Raw genomic sequence first — 21,175 nt, 5'->3', positions numbered from 1 at the left:
ACAAAGTCGAATGCCTGTCAGAGCAAAACATAGGTACCAGAATTATTATGTTACGTGCAGTTTAGCTTAAAAGGTCACATGAAAGTCGCATGAGAAAGAGCACAATCCGGTTTATTTCAAGGTCGTTTTATTTTCGGAAGCACGTACTTGTCATACAAATAGTTCTAACCAATCAAATTGAAGCTAAGAGAATGGGACTTTTTCCAAGTTTGTGGAGTTTTAAATGTACGATTTTCAAACTTAATTCAGAGGCTGAAGAATGTCTCAACCTTGTATCTATCATCAAGTTCTCACCTCTAAAAGTCAGCCATATTCCCACATCTTCGATGGACCACATGTTGCATTGTATTTCTACTGCCATTTTATGTCACGTTTTAAATATTCGGCTGCAGCATCCTTACCATATATGGCTACATCCGAAGACTTCTGGATATCCATGTTCCCATTGTTTCCGTATTTCCGTTACAATTCATCGGGAAATTGCCGATTTAGTTTTTATTTTCCCCGAAATCCCACGAATTATGATGAGTAATCCGCAATGACGTTATTTTTGTTAAGGGGGGGGGGGGAAGAAGAGAAAACAAACACAACGGTAGCATTATAGAAACATATTATTAAAATAAAATAGGCACCACCGATAGAAGCATTTTTTCTTTTGATATGACATGGCACAGAAGTGATTGTTTACTGATGACCATGCATGGAAGTTTTTTATTTTGCTGTCCGTGGGGTAGTGGTATGTTTAAATGGAATAGCCCTGAGCATAACGTCATTACGTTTTATCTTATATGCCAGTGTCATGTATAGTACACAGTATTGGATATATTTTCAGCTGTCCAGAGTATCGAGAGTATCTGGAGTGTATAGAGCTGTCCAGAGTATCCGGAGTGTGTAGAGATGTCTTGAGTGTCCAGGGTGTCTAGAGTGACCCAAGCGTTCAAAATTATCGGAGTGATCGGGGTCGACGTGGTGCAAGCTCTAAAGCCAACCACAGGAATTAACCATAGCAGCTGTGAAGCTGAACTGTAGCAGCCATGAAGATGACATAAAGTGTGCTGACGACAGAGTGTATCTTCTTACATATAATATTTCTGATGTGGGCTAATTTTGGGGTTCATAAAGCCCATTGTATTTTTCGGGACTGTAAAGATAATTTGTATATCTGTCCCTTTTTGTTTGCATAATTTCACTATCTGAGTGAATTCATTTTACTACATGAGTAAAATTCTAGATTGTTTACTAGTTGAGTAAACTATAACCATCTTATCATTGTGAAATCACTGTGAACCATTCACCCCTTCTCTTTGTATTTTGTAAAGTAATTTATCTGTATTTTTCATTACTAAGTCTGTGCATTCTTATGTTAATTAATCCAGTATTTGGATTATATATACACACATATTATTCATAATTAATTGCTCATTCAAGTCATTCATTATTAAACATTGTGTTTATATCATTGTCAAAAGTGTTCTGTTGCCCAGTTATCTTGTTACAGTGACTATAGTTTAATCTATACAATACATTTTGCCATGATTGGGTGAGAATATTGTGGCCAAAATCTATATTGTTTGCGAGAATATGATTGTGTGATTATCAACAGAATAAAATCTGTCCAGTTTGCCATACAAAAAAATTCCCACCAGAATAAAATCATCTTATTTTTAACATGGATATACACAATTATGAACAACTGGATTTATGATGTTCATGCATTTATACTGGTGTAATTTGATGAACGTTTGATGTAATAGCTTTGTTATGTGTGAGAATATGATAATAAACAATTACTGAATCAGGGTATAATAATATAATGGCAAAAAAACAGATTGATGCATATATTATTTTGGAAGTTTTTGTGAGTGTATTTAATCCAGGAATCATACTGCATAACAAGGAAGTGTTTGTAATGTCACGGAAAAGATCTTGGTATTATGCAAGAAAACTTCAAATTGCTGATGATAGTAACTAGTGAATGCTGTAAATCACATTTGTTCACATTAAGTGTTGGACTGTGCTTGACCAATGGGTAACAGGAGATCTTGGCCCATAATGGGAGTCAGCCCATAGCAGAGTTGGCCCATACAAATTTAATTAAGAAATTTCCCCATAACGTACTTGGCCCATTACACGGTTGGCCCACAGCAAAGTCGGCCTTATCCTTTATCTTACATGGCTTCATAACATCTGTTGCTATTGAACAATAAATAGCCAAATCTTGTATGGCTACCATTATTGAACAAGAAATGTTTAAACAAAACATCAAAGTCTGCCTTACCCTTGTTCTTACATGGCTTCATAACATCTGTCTCTATTGAACAATAAATAGCCAGAAATGTCCGTTTTGGACCAAAGTTAGCATTTTTGGTGATGTTTTATGGGTTTGTCACACTTGTTGTTATTGAACAAGAAATATTTAATCCAAGAAAGTTATTTACTAATTAGTTAATCATTAATAAGTATGCAAACTTTGCAGGTTTTATTAACCGTGAAGTGAAAGCAATACAGATTTTGCAATATAGATATGTTACAATCAGTTTTAGGTACCCATATTTCATTCACAATATCTTTTGCTCAAACATTTCTTTGTCATAATGAAAAATGAAGAAAAAACTATTTTAAAGCTTACTTGAAATTCTGCATTTGGTCAAACTGAATTCTAACATTTTGTCTTTATCGATTGTATGACAACTAGTATCAATTGGTCAAGGAAATCTGTATGGTCAAGAAAATCTGTACATCTAAACACTATAGGTCAGTATAATTTATATAATCGATTCATTAAAAAAACTGTGTTGATTATATTCAGTACTTAAAAAATTGTAGCTTCTCGTCGGTTTTGGTAAGATTATCACTTGATGAAAGATTAATAAAGCAAAACAAATCAACGCAGTAATAAATAAAATTTTCCTCGTTATAAATCAACACAGTAATAAATTCCACTTTTCCTTCTTGATATTAAAAATATAATGTCTTTCCTATAAATTCTGCTGGTTATTCATTAACTTCTCTTTATTTCATCATGATGCTTTGTGTCCTTTACTGTTTATTCTATCTTAGGAATCCTAGTGTTTATAAATTTCATTTTTATTATATTTTTATGTATTTCTCAAAAACAGTAACATCATATAATGAAATGTTTAATTACATTTTATATTGAAAGAAGGAATAAGACATGGCCAAGAGACACAATTTTATACTAAAAAAAATAAATATACAAGAATTTTAAATGTTTGCTTTGTCAATGTGCTCTTATTTTAAAGCAACAACAATATCTATTTAGGTCAATTAACATAATGACCTTACAAGGACAAAGACTTTTCAAACTTAGAATAATGGAAAATATTTACTGTTGATACAGAATTTAGGCTAATTGGATGAGAATTGCAACTGTAGTCAGATTTACCTGTGTCAACACATGTTTACAATTACAAATAGTACAGCAGATGTGCTATTGTAAAACTCAATTAACAATTAACAATGGAAAGAAAAGGACAGTCTCAAATGTTGATTATCCAGTATAAAATTTAATTAATCTTGGATTATGATTTTTTTCTCACTATATTTCTTTTGCCGAACAAATGACTGTTGAAAGAAATGTATAAGAGTATAAAAATGTAAGAAAAAAAAAGAAATGGCTGTTTAACAAAAACTATCATATAAATTGTGGATTGTAAGGATGACCAAACATAATGGGCACAGTATATAATGGGCTGAGTTTGTTATGTGAACTGAGTATTTTATGGGCCGAGTACATTATGGGCTGATTTGGGTAGGCCGAGTTTGTTCATGGGCCAACTCTGCTATGGCACAAGTAGTCCTGTAATCGACCAATGTGGTGTTGGAGTAAAGCTGCATAATTAGTTTGTCAACCATTCTGAAATGTTTGCAGGTATTATTGTGCACACTGGTTAAGAGTGAAATAATTGCAGTTTCTGATGCTGGTAAAGTAAAACAATGCAATGAAAATATATCAAGTAGGCAATGATTTTCCTTATATACCAGCATGCCAACTGAACCAGCTTGACAACTCACACAAGAGTGTGGGATATGAATACCAAGTAGTACTGCTGTATGTGAAAAGCAGGTCTACCTGTAATGTTAGATCTTTCTCCATAGGCAGCTGTGATGGCCATTTTGGATGTCCCGAGTGGCACAGTTGTCATTTAAGACAACCTAGACCATGGGAAGGATGACTGTAAAGCTTCATGGCAATTGTCCAAATAATTTAGGAAGAGATGTGATAACAACAATCTACCTACTAATCTAGTTTGCTATTTGACCAGTTGATGAGCATTATGCAATAACTTTTATTTTAGAGTAAATTCTCTGACAAAATATTTGTTGATGACTTGTACTGTAGGTGATAAAAATACTCAATAATTTTGGGGTCAAACAATCAAGGATAAGAGTCATGGTAAATCTGGTTAGAAAAGAATTATTCCTGCACAGTAAGTTTACTTCAAGGCAGACCTCGACCAGTCTCAAAGACGCTGAGATCAGTGATGCCCTATTAGTGCCTATGGAGAAGACTATTAAACAGAGGCTGGCATAAAAGGTGCCATTCACACTACTCATTCTGTTAGTGGTCTTGACCTTTAACCTCAAAACTGATAAGCTTCCTTACTTCAATTGCAAGCAATTTACAAAATTTTGTAACAGTATAGAACTTGAGTTATTTTGCAAAAACAAAATAGGGAATGGAGAGTCTCTGATGTCATAACATGATGGGTGCATACAGGTACTGGACAAATTAAATTGCAAAGTTCTAAATCTTTCAGCACACATGGCTGAATACAATATTGTTATTGTTGCTAAATGATGTTCAAGTTAATTCTGTTTTATGCAGCTGTAACGCAACAGTGGTACAGACACACAGTGTTATCCTAGTCTGTCTACACAATGGCTAATTTTATGTGTAAGTAATTTCAGGCCATCTTTGTACCATGAAAATGTGTTTTTAAAATGTGTCAAGTATTCAAAATGAAAAACCCCAAGTTTCTCAGGGTTGCTGCTATTTTAGATGAACTGTGGTTGTCATTATCTTTTGTCTGTAAGATATATTCAGCATTTAGCATCAATACTATCAGATGTAATATAGTAATTCATAGTATGATATCAACACTAATGTTAACTTGACTGTAGCCAAGACATTTTCTTTATGCTGTGTGTTTCAAAGAGATATTGTGAGAGAGAAGTGAAAGGTATTCTTTTCCTCCATCTAAACAACCTGTAGTCCTGTGCTTTAAAACTTTAAATTAATGTTACCTCCACCCATGGAATGTAGAATAAAGAAGCACTGTAAACAATCACAGAATTCGGCTGATCTCCGCACAGCTTCACTCAACTGATCATGGTATTGCACACCGTACATCTTGTGTCCCACAGCCCTGTAAACATATATCAGTGTCTACTAAAGTCAACAACAAAAATATGCTGGGTAGAAGATTGGAATTAATTAATGCAGAAAGATAGAAATAGTTATTGCTAATTTGTGATTATCAACTTGTGACATTTTTAGCCAATGTTGATTCCTAATAACTCTATATGTGACATGCATCCACTTGTAAAAATACAGAATGTGGATGTGACCTAGGGCTTTTTAACAACCTGATTTGATCTGTGTTGTACACACATATACATATATGTACATATCAGGTGTATATGGGTAGTAGATGTATTATGATCGGTTGTGCACATGGATACCACCTGCACATTGGTAGTAGCCACAGTCATGATGGTAGTAGCCACAGTAATGATATATTCCAGTCTGGTTCTCTGTGCCCACATGGATATTATATATATATATATATATATATATATATATATATATATATATATATATATATATATATATATATATATATATATATATAGTACACACCATGATTGTAACTGTAATGTACAAAGAATATGATTTTTTTCTGATGCAATGAAAATAAAGCCATAAAACTGGATCATTATTTCTATGCCATAATAGACAAGTTATTTATTTTAAGATTTCACATATAGAATGTTGTGATACCCTCTGACTCTGTCCACTGCCACATGCCATTCTGACTGTCTAAATCATTATTATATATCAGATTCTGTGATATTCACTGGCTGACTATCCAGTATCACTTCTCAGATGTAATACCCTGTACCTGTGTCCAGTGCTACATATAAGATGCTGTGAAACTATCCATCATCACGTCAGACACTGTGATACATTATGACTGTCTATCCAGTATCACCTCTCTGATGAGGCTGCAACACCCTCTGACAGACAGCATATCATTTTCATCATTACCACACCAAATGATGTGATATGCTCTGTCTTTCTATTCAGTACCAGTTCAGATGATGTTGAGATGTGCCCTGTCTATTCAGCACCACAACTCATGTGATGTGCTCTGTCTATTCAGTACCATAACTCATGTGATATGCTCATGTGATTCAGTACCATAAATCATGTGATGTGCTCTGTCTACTCAGTACCATAAATCATGTGATGTGCTCTATCTATTCAGTACCACAATTCATGTGATGTACTCTGTTTATTCAGTACCATAACTCATGTGATATGCTCTGTCTATTCAGTACCACAACTCATTGTGATATGCTCTGTCTATTCAGGGGGCCCTGAGTGGTCTAAAGCGCTCTCTGTTACGGATCACTGGATATCACCTCTGTCTATGTGGGTTCGAGTCTCGGATTCGACCAATGTGGGTATGTGAGAAAGCTTGCCAGTACCTTCTCGTGGGTCGGTGGTTCTTCCCGAGTTTTCCCGGGTTCTTCCTCCACCATTAATACTGGCCACCATACATAACCTATCATGTGCTGAAAAATGGTGTTAAACCCAACAACAACAACAACAACTGTCTATTCAGTACCATAACTCATGTGATGTGCTCTGTCTATTCAGTACCACAACTCATGTGATGTGCTCTTTCTATATATTCAGACATATAATGTTGTGATGTGCTCTATCTATTCAGTACCATAAATCATGTGATGTGCTCTGTCTGTTCAGTACCATAACTCATGTGATGTGCTCTGTCTATTCAGTACCATAACTCATGTGATATGCTGTCTATTCAGTACCACAACTCATGTGATGTGTTCTGTCTATTCAGTACCATAACTCATGTGATATGTTCTGTCTATTCAGTACCACAACTCATGTGATGTGCTCAGTCTATTCAGTACCATAATTCATGTGATGTGCTCTGTCTATATATTCAGACATATCTTATGATGTTGTGATGTGCTCTGTCTATTCAGTACCATAAATCATGTGATGTGCTCTGTCTATTCAGTACCAAATCTTTGATAATGATATAATGTCATTTACGACTCTCTCTCTCTCTCACACACACAAATACTTGAAGGCATGACATTCGTTTTGGAGATATCTTCTCTGCACGATAATATTGTGCAAGATGGATATTTCTTAGCTAACTTCACTGGATCTGAAATAGTCAAAGGTTAAATTTCTAACAATTTCAAAATTAGTGACATTGTGAAATAGTCTCATAACAAACTTATGCACACTTGATTAAGTCGCAGTGGAAGAATGATAATATTTGAAGTTGATTTTTGCTTATCACCCACCCATTAGTAGCATTTTGACTTTCATTAGAATAATAAAGAGGTCTCTACTTGTGAATGTTCATATCAAATATGTAAGTAGTCTTTGTCGCTGTTCTTTCTGTAAAGATATCAGTTCTTATTGAAGCTGACATTTATGAAATTAATCTGTAATGAAATATAAAAATAATAACACTAAATCTTCATGATTTTCTTAACGCATTGTGACAGCCTTACTGGACAACAGATTGGCACCATTTTCAAGTTGGCGTTTGTGACACCCTTACTGCACAACATATTGGCACCATTTTCAAGCTGGCCATTGTGACAGCCTTACTGGACAAAAGATGGCAGCATTTTCAAGCTGGCCATTGTGACAGCCTTACTGGACAACATATTGGCACCATTTTCAAGCTGGCCTTTGTGACACCCTTACTGGACAACAAATTGGCACCATTTTCAAGTTGGCCATTGTGACAGCCTTACTGGACAACAGATTGGCACCATTTTCAAGGTGGCCATTGTGACTGCCTTACTGGACAACATATTGGCACCATTTTCAAGGTGGCCATTGTGACAGCCTTACTGGACAACAAATTGGCACCATTTTCAAGCTGGCCATTGTGACAGCCTTACTGGACAACAGATGGCACCATTTTCATGCTGGCCTTTGTGACACCCTTACTGGACAACAAATTGGCACCATTTTCAAGCTAGCCATTGTGACAGCCTTACTGGACAACAGATTGGCACCATTTTCAAGCTGGCCATTGTGACAGCCTTACTGGACAACAGATTGGCACCATTTTCAAGCTGGCCTTTGTGACACCCTTACTGGACAACAAACTGGCACCACTTTCAAGCTGGCCATTGTGACACCCTTACTGGACAACAGATAGCACCATTTTCAAGCTGGCCTTTGTGACACCATTACTGGACTACATATTGGCACCATTTTCAAGCTGGCCATTGTGACAGCCTTTCTGGACAACAGATTGGCACCATTTTCAAGCTGGCCATTGTGACAGCCTTACTGGACAACATATTGGCACCATTTTCAAGCTGGCCATTGTGACAGCCTTACTTGACAACAGATTGGCACCATTTTCAAGCTGGCTTTTGTGACACCCTTACTGGACAACAAATTGGCACCATTTTCAAGCTGGCCTTAGTGGCCGCCTTACTGGACAACAGATTGGCACCATTCTTATTTAGGACCAACTAGACATCAGAAGAAGTCTTAGTAAAATCCCTTTGTTGATATGAACATCCATTGAGGAAGAGTAGCAATAACTAGATTTTATAGATGGCAACCATATTGAGTGTCAAATCGGCACCATTTATATTTAGGACCATCTACACATGGTTGATACAGATAGGAGAACTGAAATTCAGTGACTTTTCAATGACCAATTTGCAGTTTTCAAGGACTACTCTCATTATCAAGTGTTCTATTTCCAGTTGCTAATTTAAATAAATCAGTGTCCAGCTGGATTATTGATATTGGTGCATAAAGCACTAGACTGTGTAGCTTTAAAAATTGTTTCCTTGTTTCGATTTATTTTCAAAATTTCCATGAATACCAGTAAAAAAGAACCAAAGTTGTCTCCCTTTGTCCGCCACATTTGTGTTAACAAAAAAATAAAATGAAACTTAAAAGAATCAAAAGTTGGCTTCCTGGGTCGACTTGCTTTGTAATAATTTCATAATTGATATCCTGTTGTTAAATTTTAGCTTATTGATCGATGAACACAACGTTCATCACAAATGATACAAATGAGCATTGATGTCAGCAGGATAAATAGTGTACACAGCAATAAATTGCTTTAATAATACTTTTTGTAACCCATGCTAGCAAAAAGATTTGCACTCACAGTGAATGTATTTTCAAATAATAATTTTTAATTGGAGATACTGTCATATAGTTAAGCTGGATATCATACAATCTTGGTTATTTTGCACCTTAACACTATGTCAAGTGTGAATGGCAGGTGCAGTTGATATTTCCCTCTTTCTCTCTCGTTTGCAAATTTGTTTAATCCAGTTTTCAGTTTGATAACATATTCATACCTTTGAGTACAAGCAAACACAATTCGTTCCCCTATAATTTACATCAATGAACAATGTGGCAAGTATTATCTGACATAAGCGATACACACTACAGTATGGATGCATATAGAGTTCATGGATATATTATTTTCTTTAATAAACTGATCATGATGAAAAAGAGGAATAAATGACAACAATGCAAGCTTAGTTTGTTTCATATTATTATCAAATAAACATTTTGTTTATTTATTTTATTGCAATGTGCAATGGAGTGGGGGTACCTTCAACACAAATTTATTTTGTTTCTTAAGTATTGTTACATGTGATTTTGGTGGGGAAAAAATTCACCATAAGTTCTGGGACAAGAAAAAATTATTTTATCATGTCCCAGTATATAAAGTAATACAGAAGTACTAGAATCACAAGTATGCCATGGCAGGTTAACTCAGATGGCAGCCAATCATTATAGCTAATACTAAAATCCCAGGGGCCCCGAGTGGCCGAGTGGTCTAAAGCGCTCTCCGTTACGGATCACTGCCATCTCACCTTTGTCTGCATGGGTTCGAGTCTCAGATTCGGCCAATGTGGATATGTGAGAAAGCTTGCCAGTAGCTTCTCGAGGGTCGGTGGTTCTTTCCGGGGATTTCCCAGGTTCTTCCTCCACCATTAATACTGGCCGCCATGTATAGACTATCGTGTGCTGAAAAATGGCGTTAAACCCTACAACAACAACAACTAAAATCCCAAGCTTGTCTTACTGTTGGGTCTGAGGAACTTGTTTTTAAAGGTAACTGACATCTCACTTCTACTCATATGGGTCCAAGTCTCAGCTTGGCCTACATGGGTAGGTCAGAAAACTTGCCAGCAGCTTCTCATGGGTAGGTGGTTCTTCCAGGGTTTTCTCTCATTTCTTCTATCAAATATTAAAGCCAACATGTATAGCCTGTCTTGTGCTGAAAAATGCCATTAAATCTACAAAACCAAAAAACAAATGTCACGGCAGGTTAACCTCAGACGGCATATAACTGTTTGAACTAGTACTGAAATTCCATGCATGTCATGGCAGCCAATCATATCAAACCTACTGAATACCACATGTTGCTCATAAATCCATCAAAGTGCTTGTCTGAAAACAACTATCGAGCAAAAACTTCAAAACCACCTTGAACAATTCCTTTGTGTCACCACTGACAATTTTTGGCTCAGTATTCAATCTTTTTTTCCTCAACATGAGGTTCTTTTCCTTTCAAACACCACCTTTTATTGGTTGTAATTTGTGCTTCTGATATTCAATTTTTCTGTATGTGGCTTCTTTTTGGAGGTGCTGGCTGCTGCTACAAACTCTAACCACCATAATTAGCCTAATTTAAATCTTTCTTGCAAATATCACACAATGCCACTTCTCTGTTGTTCAGGTTCTTATGAACTGACCATCTACATTTCCATTGACTTTCCACTTGAAGCCATTCCCATTTCCACACATTTTTAAAACTATTATCCAAACTTTTTGTGTCCTGCTCTCTGTCAAAAACTTGAGATACCATGTTTTGCAAACATGCTTCTTTCTTTACATTTCCATCTATTTCCATTACATGAACATTCATTGGATGAGTAGAAACTTTAGACCAATCAGAATACTCTTTACAACGATCATATGTTAATTAATATACAGAATGAACACTTTACAAGGATAGATGAGGAATGGGACTGGACAGACATTTATTTATAACTGGATTGGAGATTATATAAAATATGGACTACATTAAGAATATGATTTTTCTTGTCATTGAGAAAAGCAAAATTCCACTTTAAAATGGAGAAAAAACATGTATGTATATAAAGAACATTTATGGAAAGAATTTCATTGAGGATTTCCAATGATGCATGTTGTGAAGATGTGTCCACTGTATGCTAAGGCAGCTTACACTATAATTTATAATCATATTAATATCAAATAAAACTGCATGTTCCAATATCACTGCAAATTAGGCAAGCTCTGTTGGCTGAACATTGCAATTGTTTTCTTTGTTTTTTTACCAGTTGTTTCCAGATCCTGAAACATCTGTGATGAGCTGCTTGAAGTCAAAGACCTCACGGAGTGGCCCCTTCATCATCTCACTGACAACCCCCTCCTCCATGTCTACCAGAATTGCCTGCAGGAAATAGCATACCTCCATCAGCTTTCTCACACAAGATCTTCCAAAATATTACCTCTAATAATTGCTGATTATCTTATATTGGTAAGAATGTGTTTGCTGCATTTGTAGGTAATGTACAAGGTGAACGTTTCTTCTGTATAACCTCAATAAATAAGGGCACCATACAACCCAGTTTTTTAATCAAGAACCTTTACCATGAATTTCACTTTTCCTTTACCCTTAAAATTCCCATCATATCGTAACAAATTTACTTTTTTATGTGATTTTTTTTCTCTCAAAATGGCATCTATAATTAAGGTGGTTCCAATAGTCAAAGAGACTGTCACACTTTAATACAGATTTGACTTCCTTCACAAATCTGGCAAATAACCATTGCAGATGCTTCCCCAGCACTATTAATTGGCCAGCTACAGAAAGAAAAAATCAAATATTCTTTTATAAATACCATACTAACCTATTCAAAAATGATATTTAACTTGTGTTTGGGTATGCCCTGTTACAAGATATTTCCCTGTTGAACTGTAAATAACCCTATGTGTATGCCCCTATGTGTTATCATTAAAAATAAATAGTGAAGAATAAGTTATTCTAAGTTTCAATATTTTAAAATGGAATTTTTTGCTTTAACAAAAAAAAAATAAAGGTATGATTTCTTGCATATATGATGTTCTTGTATTCTGTTGACTTTTTTATGACATTTGTTAAAAACTGGCATGAATCTCATAATGGCTTGTGTTTTAGACCCTGCTTATATCTCATACTGCTGCTCTAAGAAAAAGGTGATCCTTTTCCCAGGCAACTACCACTGGTTAACAGTAGTAGCATTTTTCTTATATTCTGCCAGCAGAATTGGGTGGTGATATGAAAACTTAATTTATCTCATTATATCCTGTGACATCATGAGTTGAACTGCTGTTCATTTCATGCAGCACACAAACACCCTGACTCTGCAAAGTCACAGGAGTGATAAATATACATTGATACATGAATGCCACATGATATAGAATGAATAATTTTTTCCAGCATTACATCTGGTTGGGAATTAAGATGCCATTTTTAACCAGTAAAGATAATCTGAGAGTTTGTTATCTAAAATGAAAACAATTATAACAAGTACAAAAAATATGGCAGTTTTAACATGTACAGTTTCAATTTACTATGGATTTATACAATTTAAAATTCTCATAAACATTTCAAAACAAGCATCTGAATATGGTTTGGTGGTAAAACTCAATATAAATTTGCAGTGCCGTAAAAGTCTAACATGAGAAATTGTATCATTAATAAGATGTTTAAATAAAATACATAAATGTAATTTATAAATGTTTTATCAGCCTTTTTTCATGATCGTTAAAAATATTCTTTTATCACATTGTGAAAAGACATGATTGTTTTCTTTCCCGCTGTTATGGCAATTTCATAGAAATGATGTAATTGTGTTATGGTAATTTCACAGAAATGATGTAATTGTGTTATGGTAATTTCACAGAAATGATGTAATTGTGTTATGATAATTTCACAGAAATGATGTAATTGTGTTATGGTAATTTCACAGAAATGATGTAATTGTGTTATGGTAATTTCACAGAAATGATGTAATTGTGTTATGGTAATTTCACAGAAATGATGTAATTGTGTTATGGTAATTTCACAGAAATGATGTAATTGTGTTATGATAATTTCACACAAATGATGTAATTGTGTTATGGTAATTTCACAGAAATGATGTAATTGTGTTATGGTAATTTCACAGAAATGCTGTAATTGTGTTATGGTAATTTCACAGAAATGATGTAATTGTGTCATGGTAATTTCACAGAAATGATGTAATTGTGTTATGGTAATTTCACAGAAATGATGTAATTGTGTTATGGTAATTTCACAGAAATGATGTCATTGTGTTATGGTAATTTCACAGAAATGATGTAATTGTGTTATGGCAATTTCATAGAAATGATGTAATTGTGTTATGGTAATTTCACAGAAATGATGTAATTGTGTTATGGTAATTTCACAGAAATGATGTAATTGTGTTATGGTAATTTCACAGAAATGATGTAATTGTGTTATGGCAATTTCATAGAAATGATGTAATTGTGTTATGGTAATGGTAATTTCACAGAAATGATGTAATTGTGTTATGGTAATTTCACAGAAATGATGTAATTGTTTGGGGATCTTATTCTCAAGCAAACCTTCTGCTGAAAAACATGTAATTATTTGGGGAGATCCATGGAAATTGTTCCTCTGGTAGAAGAACATATGTACAGCAGGTAAGTTTAACATGCTGCTAAGTTGTATTGATTTTTACATACCTGCTTCTTTAATAAAAATAACAGAAAATCACACTATCTGTTAATATGGATAAAATAAATGTGCAAAGAAAATTTTAATCATTCCTTTCCACTGAAATTTAGTAAATGGATTTTGGGAATATGGAATTGTTTATTAAACCCTTCATTCAAATGAACTAAATTTCAGTCTACAGCATGCATGCTTGATCCTAATAACGGGGGGAGAGATGGGTACAACAAATAACAAAATACAATTCAGACTTTTACAAAACAACTTCCATTTCTTGAAAGTGAACAAATAATCACTGCAATAATTTAATATGATACAAAATTCTTTATCCTCTCCAATAAAATACACCTGTTGCAGACAGACTGATACAGTGCTTAATAGAAGCAGTGTTCAACTTGTGATGTTATCAGCCCGGGAAACAACTACTAAAATTGCCTGAATGTAACAAATGACACTGCCTTGGCAAATTATATCAGTTAAAAACAGGTTTATAGCCAGTTTTATCTTTAATGGCTGGATTAGGCAGGTGTGCTTTGAATAAGGCACACAAGCATGAGAGAAAACACTTGATTAGTACTTATATGAAAAAAATTCTCTTATATGCTGTAGCAAAATTATTTTGATTGACAAGCCCAAACCACCTCAAACATAATGTACAACTTTACAGTGTTAAACTAAGTAATAAAAAAAGCAAAACCAACACGTTTAGTAAAATTCAACAAACAATTTATTTCCCTATAATAAAGTGTGAAAATTTTAAAAGGAACTTACTGCATTGGGAATTAAATTCCAAATAATCCTAAAAGTTCTAGCTCAAGTCCAAAAGTATAGCGTGTTCTTAATGAATTCCAGTCTTTAAAGTGTTGATGTACCAATAGTCTTGACATATCACAATAACATAATCCTGAATGCCTTTGAATGAATTCACAATAATCCCAAAGTCCAAAATGTCAATGAGCACTTTGTAATGCCAATTAAATAATTCCTCTCAAATTATATCTGAAATTGATTCCACAAAGACTGATATTAAAATAGGAATTAATAATTGTTCACTTGGTCTTCTTTATATACATACTGTCACCTGATTTATGACACAACAAAATGCCCTGGACTTAGATTATTACCAATGGAAATTACCACAAAATTTGTAAATGAGGCTAAGTCTGTTTACTTAAATTTTAGCAAACAACCTGACTAAAATCTGGTAGAGAAAGGTCTTTCCAAGGGTATAATTTATGTTCTAAATTAAAATCCAAGTAACATACTTTTTAAAAAGAATGATATTATTCAGTTAAGCCAAAAGTTCCTATCCTCAATTACGGACAAAGGTCAAGAATACAACACAAATTAAATACATGTAACACATATTAATCTGTTGTATGATCATAATCAATCATGATGCTCAATTCTGAATGAGACTGTACCCTGGCTTTCAGAGACTTGATTTTTCCCTTTCCTGTGCCAACTGGAATGTCCACTGGATCATCATAACGACTGTCAACATTGCGGAAGAAACTGCTCAGTGGCTCATCATACACTCCATTCTAGAACAAAACTGGTTGAATAAAATGGTATATTTTTGAAGAATAAAATAGGTATACTTACTTTTGTAGAATAAAATGGTATTTTCATGGAATAAAATAGGTACAGTTTTGCAGAAAAAATTAAGTATACTTTAAAATTACCATATTTTACCTAGATCATATGTCCCAAGACTAAAGAAATGAAATAAATTTGTGCAATCGTGCTCACCCCCCACTGCACATTGCAATAAAATAGATAAAATGCTTATTTGATAATAAAAAGAAGGAAACAAACATTGTATTGTTATCATTTATTCCTTTTTTTTATAACATGAGCATTAAAAAGTATATATCCACGAAATCTGTGTATGTAGTGTAGGCTTCCATCCTGTAGCATGTAACAAATATGTCTGATAACACATGCCACGTTTTTCATTGACATGGTGTGTGTGGTTGTGCTCAAAGGTTTGAATATGTTATCCAACTGAAAACTGGATCCAACAAAATCACAAAAGGGAAATAATCAACCTATATCTTGAAGACATCTGTCATTCACGCAAGACATGGTGATAGGTGCAAAATAATCAAGATTGAATTATATCCATTGCTACTGTATGACAGTACAATAATAATAATAATAATAATAATAAAAATAAAAATAATAATAATAATAATGAGGACATTTTTTTTGTATAGTGCATAATCTTTATTAGTCTAAGTGCCTTACAATATTAGACAACACGTAAAACATAAAAAGATATATAATGATATGAAAACATAAAACATGCAAAAATATTTAAGGTAGGAAACATTATTAGGTCTTTAAGTTTGTTCTTGAAGTCGAAATAGGTGAGTTTTAAAAGCACTCTTGAACGAAATCACTGTCTTGTGTCTAAGTTCATTGGCCAATTTGTTCCACATTGCTGGGACCTGGTATGCAAAAGAACATTGTCCATGTGACTTTGTTTTCATAGTGGGAATAATGAGTATACAACTGTCAGAAGAGTAAGTATCTTGCTGGTGTGTACACATAGGTGAGGTCGGATAGGTATGTTGGACTGGAGTCTGTCAGTGAAACGTAGCACAGAGAACAAATTTTGTGTTTGATTCTGGATTGAATGGATAGCCATTGTAGGGTACAGATCAGGAGGAAGGTGTGCTCTGATCATGGTACTCTAAGGATGATCCGAGCAGCTGCATTTTGAACTTTCTGAAGTGTCTGGAGTAGATATTGAGATGAACCAGACAGAATTGAGTTACAATAGTCCTGTCTTGAAAGTACTAATCAACACACAAGTGTTTTAGTGGCATCAACTGAAAGATATTTGCAAATGGAGCTCATGCATCTCAGCTCAACATATGCAGCCTTGTATTTGTTCATGACATGCTGGTGCAATGTGAAAGTACTGTCGAGAGTAAAACCTTGGTATCATACTGACTGTGTGAATTTAATGTTGGTATTGCTGATATTTATTGTTTGAAGTAAATGATGTGAATGAGAAAGTCTTTGTGTTGTGATCAGAATGGCTTCAGTTTTATCATCATTCATCTTCAGCTTGTTACGTGTCATCCATGATTTCATATCAGAAATGCACCTCTCTACATCTTGGATGGTAGCATCAACTTCAGTTGGGTTCTAGATTTGTATAATCAGGTTTTTTCACCTGAAGGGGTAAATTTCTGGTAATCTATGAAGAACACATTATGGGGACAGGTGCGTATCAAATCGCCATACTGCCATGACCGGTAATGTCTTTTCGAGGGGAGAATTTCATTCTTAATTAGTCATTCGTTTATTTAGCCCACGGAAGACTGGTGGAAACAAAAGCTAACTTTGATTCCATAGTGTAAATGTCAGGATTGAAAGATTGCAGAACTCTGTTACTCAAACTACAAGGTCAAGCTGATCCCAACTTTGGTGCCTCTAGAAAAAGACAGCAAATATATTTAATTCTGATTGGTTATGCTGAATAAGGGGGCGTGTTTCCCACACTAAATTTCCGAGTTTTAATATTGCCACATCGAAAATTTTAATCAGTCTAAGCTTTTCTGCAAGAGAAAACAAGTGTAGAAGCGAGGAACGCTGAAAGCTCAAAGGTATTTGTGATAATTCCATGTAATTTGTTAATGACATATATAATGCTTTGCTGAATTTATTTACTTATATTTGCATGAATATATTTGCTACATTCGTGTATCAATTTGCTATATGAAGTATAACTGTGTTGAGTTTATGCATAGGAAGTCGTACATTAATCTTCTTTAGATAAGTTTGACGAATTGTTTGAATTTGTCATCTAGTTTGCATAAAAATTAGGTTCTAAGAACTTCATGCATTACATTAGTTAATATGAGTTACAAGAATCCATGTGAATTCACCGAATTTAGAAGATTTCACGTATGATTATGGCTGAGTGTGTACTGACTAAAAGGACGTAGTAAGTCATGTATTTCATTTATTCACTTGTGTAAATTGAGGCTGGCTCATAACTGTTATGCCTCGTGTGGTGATAATGTGTGATGTTAATGTGTGATGAATTAGCCATTCGACTAACTAGGGTCATTATAGGACATGTGGGCCGACTTACAGCCTTAGCATCTGTTTAGCACTGACAGTAAGATCTGATAACGAGAGGGGGATGATTCAAGTCCCTGTATTCATAAACAACAGGAAATTTAGGTTGTCTCTATTTATTTTTTTTCAAAGGGAGAAAATAGCTCCTGTGACGTATTAATTCTGAGATGTATTCTGAGATTATCTCTGAGACGTATAGTGAGACGTACTAATCCTGAGATCTGGGCATCTGTGAATCTACGTGCTACGGACAGAGTGAGGACCAAAAGAGGTAAGACCAACAAAAGTCGAAGGAACAGCTACAGTGGAAGTGGAGTGAATGAAGAAACATGTTATGAATTGTACAAGGCACTGACTTCGATTGTTCACTCGATCCTATGATGAACTAAATCTATCAGTAAAACAGATCGGCTACTTTATTTAAATATATTTGTACTTTTTTTGTAAATCGGTGAAAGTTTTATATCTAAAACAGAGTATATTCCTGATGTAATGAATTCTCACAGTTGTTTTATGTAATTGATTAAATTGTTTGTTTCTATATATCTGGTCAGATCTCTATCTATTCCACCTATAAGTTTCACCACTTATATTTATATTTACTCGACTGGGCAATAACACTGAGGGTGATCAACCTCTAGATAAAGAAAACCAAATTAAGCAGACACCTTGAAAGAAGGTACAATCCGACAACCCAAACCTCTTGCAAGAAGAGGAAACTTTGTATAAGGTTTCTACAAAGTGAACCTGTGGGTAGCGTGATACTCGCTTACACATCAGCATACAATTGGTGAGGGGGTGTGTGTGTGTGTGTGATTTGGATTTTTAACATAGCTTTTTTAAAAATTAAGTCATATTGTTAAGATGTCTGCAGTGTGGCAGTTTATAGTGATGTCTAGCACTGGGGCATCATGCCGCAGACATGTAGCATGATGTCCCACCCAGTCACATTATCCTGACACCAGGCTGACCAGTTCTAACACTAACCTCTTAATGCTGAGCACCAAATGAGGCAGCTGTAAGTACCATTTCTGTAAGTCTTTGGTACGACTCAGCCAGGGATCAAAACCCACGACCTCCCGCATCCGAGGCGGACACTCTAACAACTAGGCGACCAGAGCGGTTTCAATTGGTGAGACATTGAATGATGATCTATGACACTTTTGAGCAGCTAAGTGTATGGGATGAACAGGTCCAAGAACAGACCCTTAATGAACACAACATAGATGAACTAGGCTGGAGTGTATTCCATTGGCAGACACAATTTGTGTCCTGTTGACTAAGTAGAACTTGAACCACAGTAACACTGTATCATGAATGCCAAATACATGCTGGAGACAGTGAAGTAATATATTATGGTCTATTGTGTCAAATGTTGCAGACAAATCAAGGAGGGTGAGGACTGTAATCTTTCCGCTATCCAAAGTAGAGAGAAGGTCATTAACTACTTTCAGAAGAGTAGTTTCTGTGGCAAGGGCGATCTGCAGACTGTACATTGATAAAAAGACTGTTTGAATTCAGCTGGGAGAGAAAAAACTTTACTAAGATTTTTTATATGAATGGGAGATTAAAAACTGGGCGGTAGTTCTTTAAATTGTTATGGTCAAGTGTTGGTTTCTTCAGCAGAGCCTTTACAATGGCAGTTTTGAAAAATGATGGAATTCCCTCGATGATAGAGAGGTATTAATAACATCAGTGAAGGCAATATTGAATCTAAGCACTCAAGCAGCAGTGGTATCGGAATCGGATCAAGTACACATGACTTTGGTGCACTCTTCATCATGATTGTACATACAAAATCTATAGAGACAGATTCAAATGCTGCTAACCGTTGCCAAATTCTGCATTGCAATTGAATGGTGACAACATGTCAGTTGAAATTGTGTTGTCAAGCTAATCTCGAATGGTTTGGAAGAAATTTGCAAACAGGTCTGGAAGGTCGACTGGAGAGAAGGTAGATGGAAGTGGTGTACATTTGTTCCTTGACATTAGCTTGTTAGTAATTTCGAAGAATTCTTTGAAGCTGGAACCTTCTGTGATCTTAGTACTGTAGTGGGCTGGTTTCGCTGCATGGACTATGTTTGTGACGTTCTTCTTAGCAGCTTCATAGATTTGAACAGTGAGTCTGGTGGAAAGTCAAAGCCTCTCAGCTTTACGGCAGTCTCTTTTAGCAGTGTGAAGCTGGTCCCTAAAACTGCTATACAACGGAAAACATTTTTAATCAATACTCTTCGCTTGGTTGCTGGGGCATGTTTGTCAAGCAATGAATGCAGGCAGTTATCGAGTTGTTCTGCTGTAGGAGGTAAGCAAGTTGTTAGGTTTGCTTGGATGTCATAGTTAGGTTCTATTTATCATACGGAGGTTTCTCTTAGTAGCAAGTAAAGGTGGAGGGTTAGGGACTAATACGTCATGATGGTATATAACAGAGGTGATCTGATGCAAGCTCGTAGAATGCCAGGGAGGACTTAGAGTATTATCATCTGGTCTATGAAGATTCCAGTCTGAAATGAGAATCCAGTCTAAAACAACAGTATCTCGCAAATAATAAGCATTATTTGAAAAGACATTCACTTGAGTGTAAGTGACAATCTTTTCACCAGCAGGGGTTACAAAAGTATCATTACTATTTACCCACAGACATCAATGCTCCTTTGTATTAATTGTAACTATAGATGCCAAGCACATAGAAGCATGGGTGGTGAATAACAATTTTTCACGGTATGAGGATGCTAAAAAAAATATTCATGTACTGAAAGAATAGATCATACATGTGCTGGAGAAGGGTTGTGTTGATGAGATGCTGCTGCAGTGGATTAAAGAGTTTTATCTCAAATACACAGTTTTATATTTTTTTAAATAAAATTTCAGTTGGAGTGCATTTTCCAACATGTAGTTTTCGATTGATTTAAAAGGTGTCCAACAACCTAAGACTCGAAAACAACGATGTGTCCCAGAACATACAATGCACAAAAAAATTCTTTTAAAATTAATTT

The 21,175-nt window shown here is 35.0% G+C and overlaps 1 protein-coding gene across 1 annotated transcript in view; it reads right to left on the bottom strand.

Annotated features, from left to right (window-relative positions):
- LOC149784362 (tubulin epsilon chain-like) overlaps positions 1-21,175 on the bottom strand; it is a 67,500-nt gene that overhangs the window by 37,220 nt on the left and 9,105 nt on the right. Inside the window, exons 3-5 of the mRNA XM_089932419.1 lie at positions 15,509-15,628; positions 11,659-11,774; positions 5,269-5,390 (exon numbers count right to left, since the gene is read on the bottom strand). Coding sequence (XP_089788545.1) covers positions 5,269-5,390; positions 11,659-11,774; positions 15,509-15,628 — 358 coding nt within the window. The remainder of the gene's footprint in view (positions 1-5,268; positions 5,391-11,658; positions 11,775-15,508; positions 15,629-21,175) is intronic.

The sequence above is a fragment of the Sinohyriopsis cumingii genome, chromosome 14, assembly GCF_028554795.1.
Source record: "Sinohyriopsis cumingii isolate HCF-2022 chromosome 14, ASM2855479v2, whole genome shotgun sequence".
Classification (NCBI taxonomy): domain Eukaryota; kingdom Metazoa; phylum Mollusca; class Bivalvia; order Unionida; family Unionidae; genus Sinohyriopsis; species Sinohyriopsis cumingii.
Note: the sequence above shows the minus strand (reverse complement) of the source record. Positions and strands in the feature narration are given on the sequence as shown.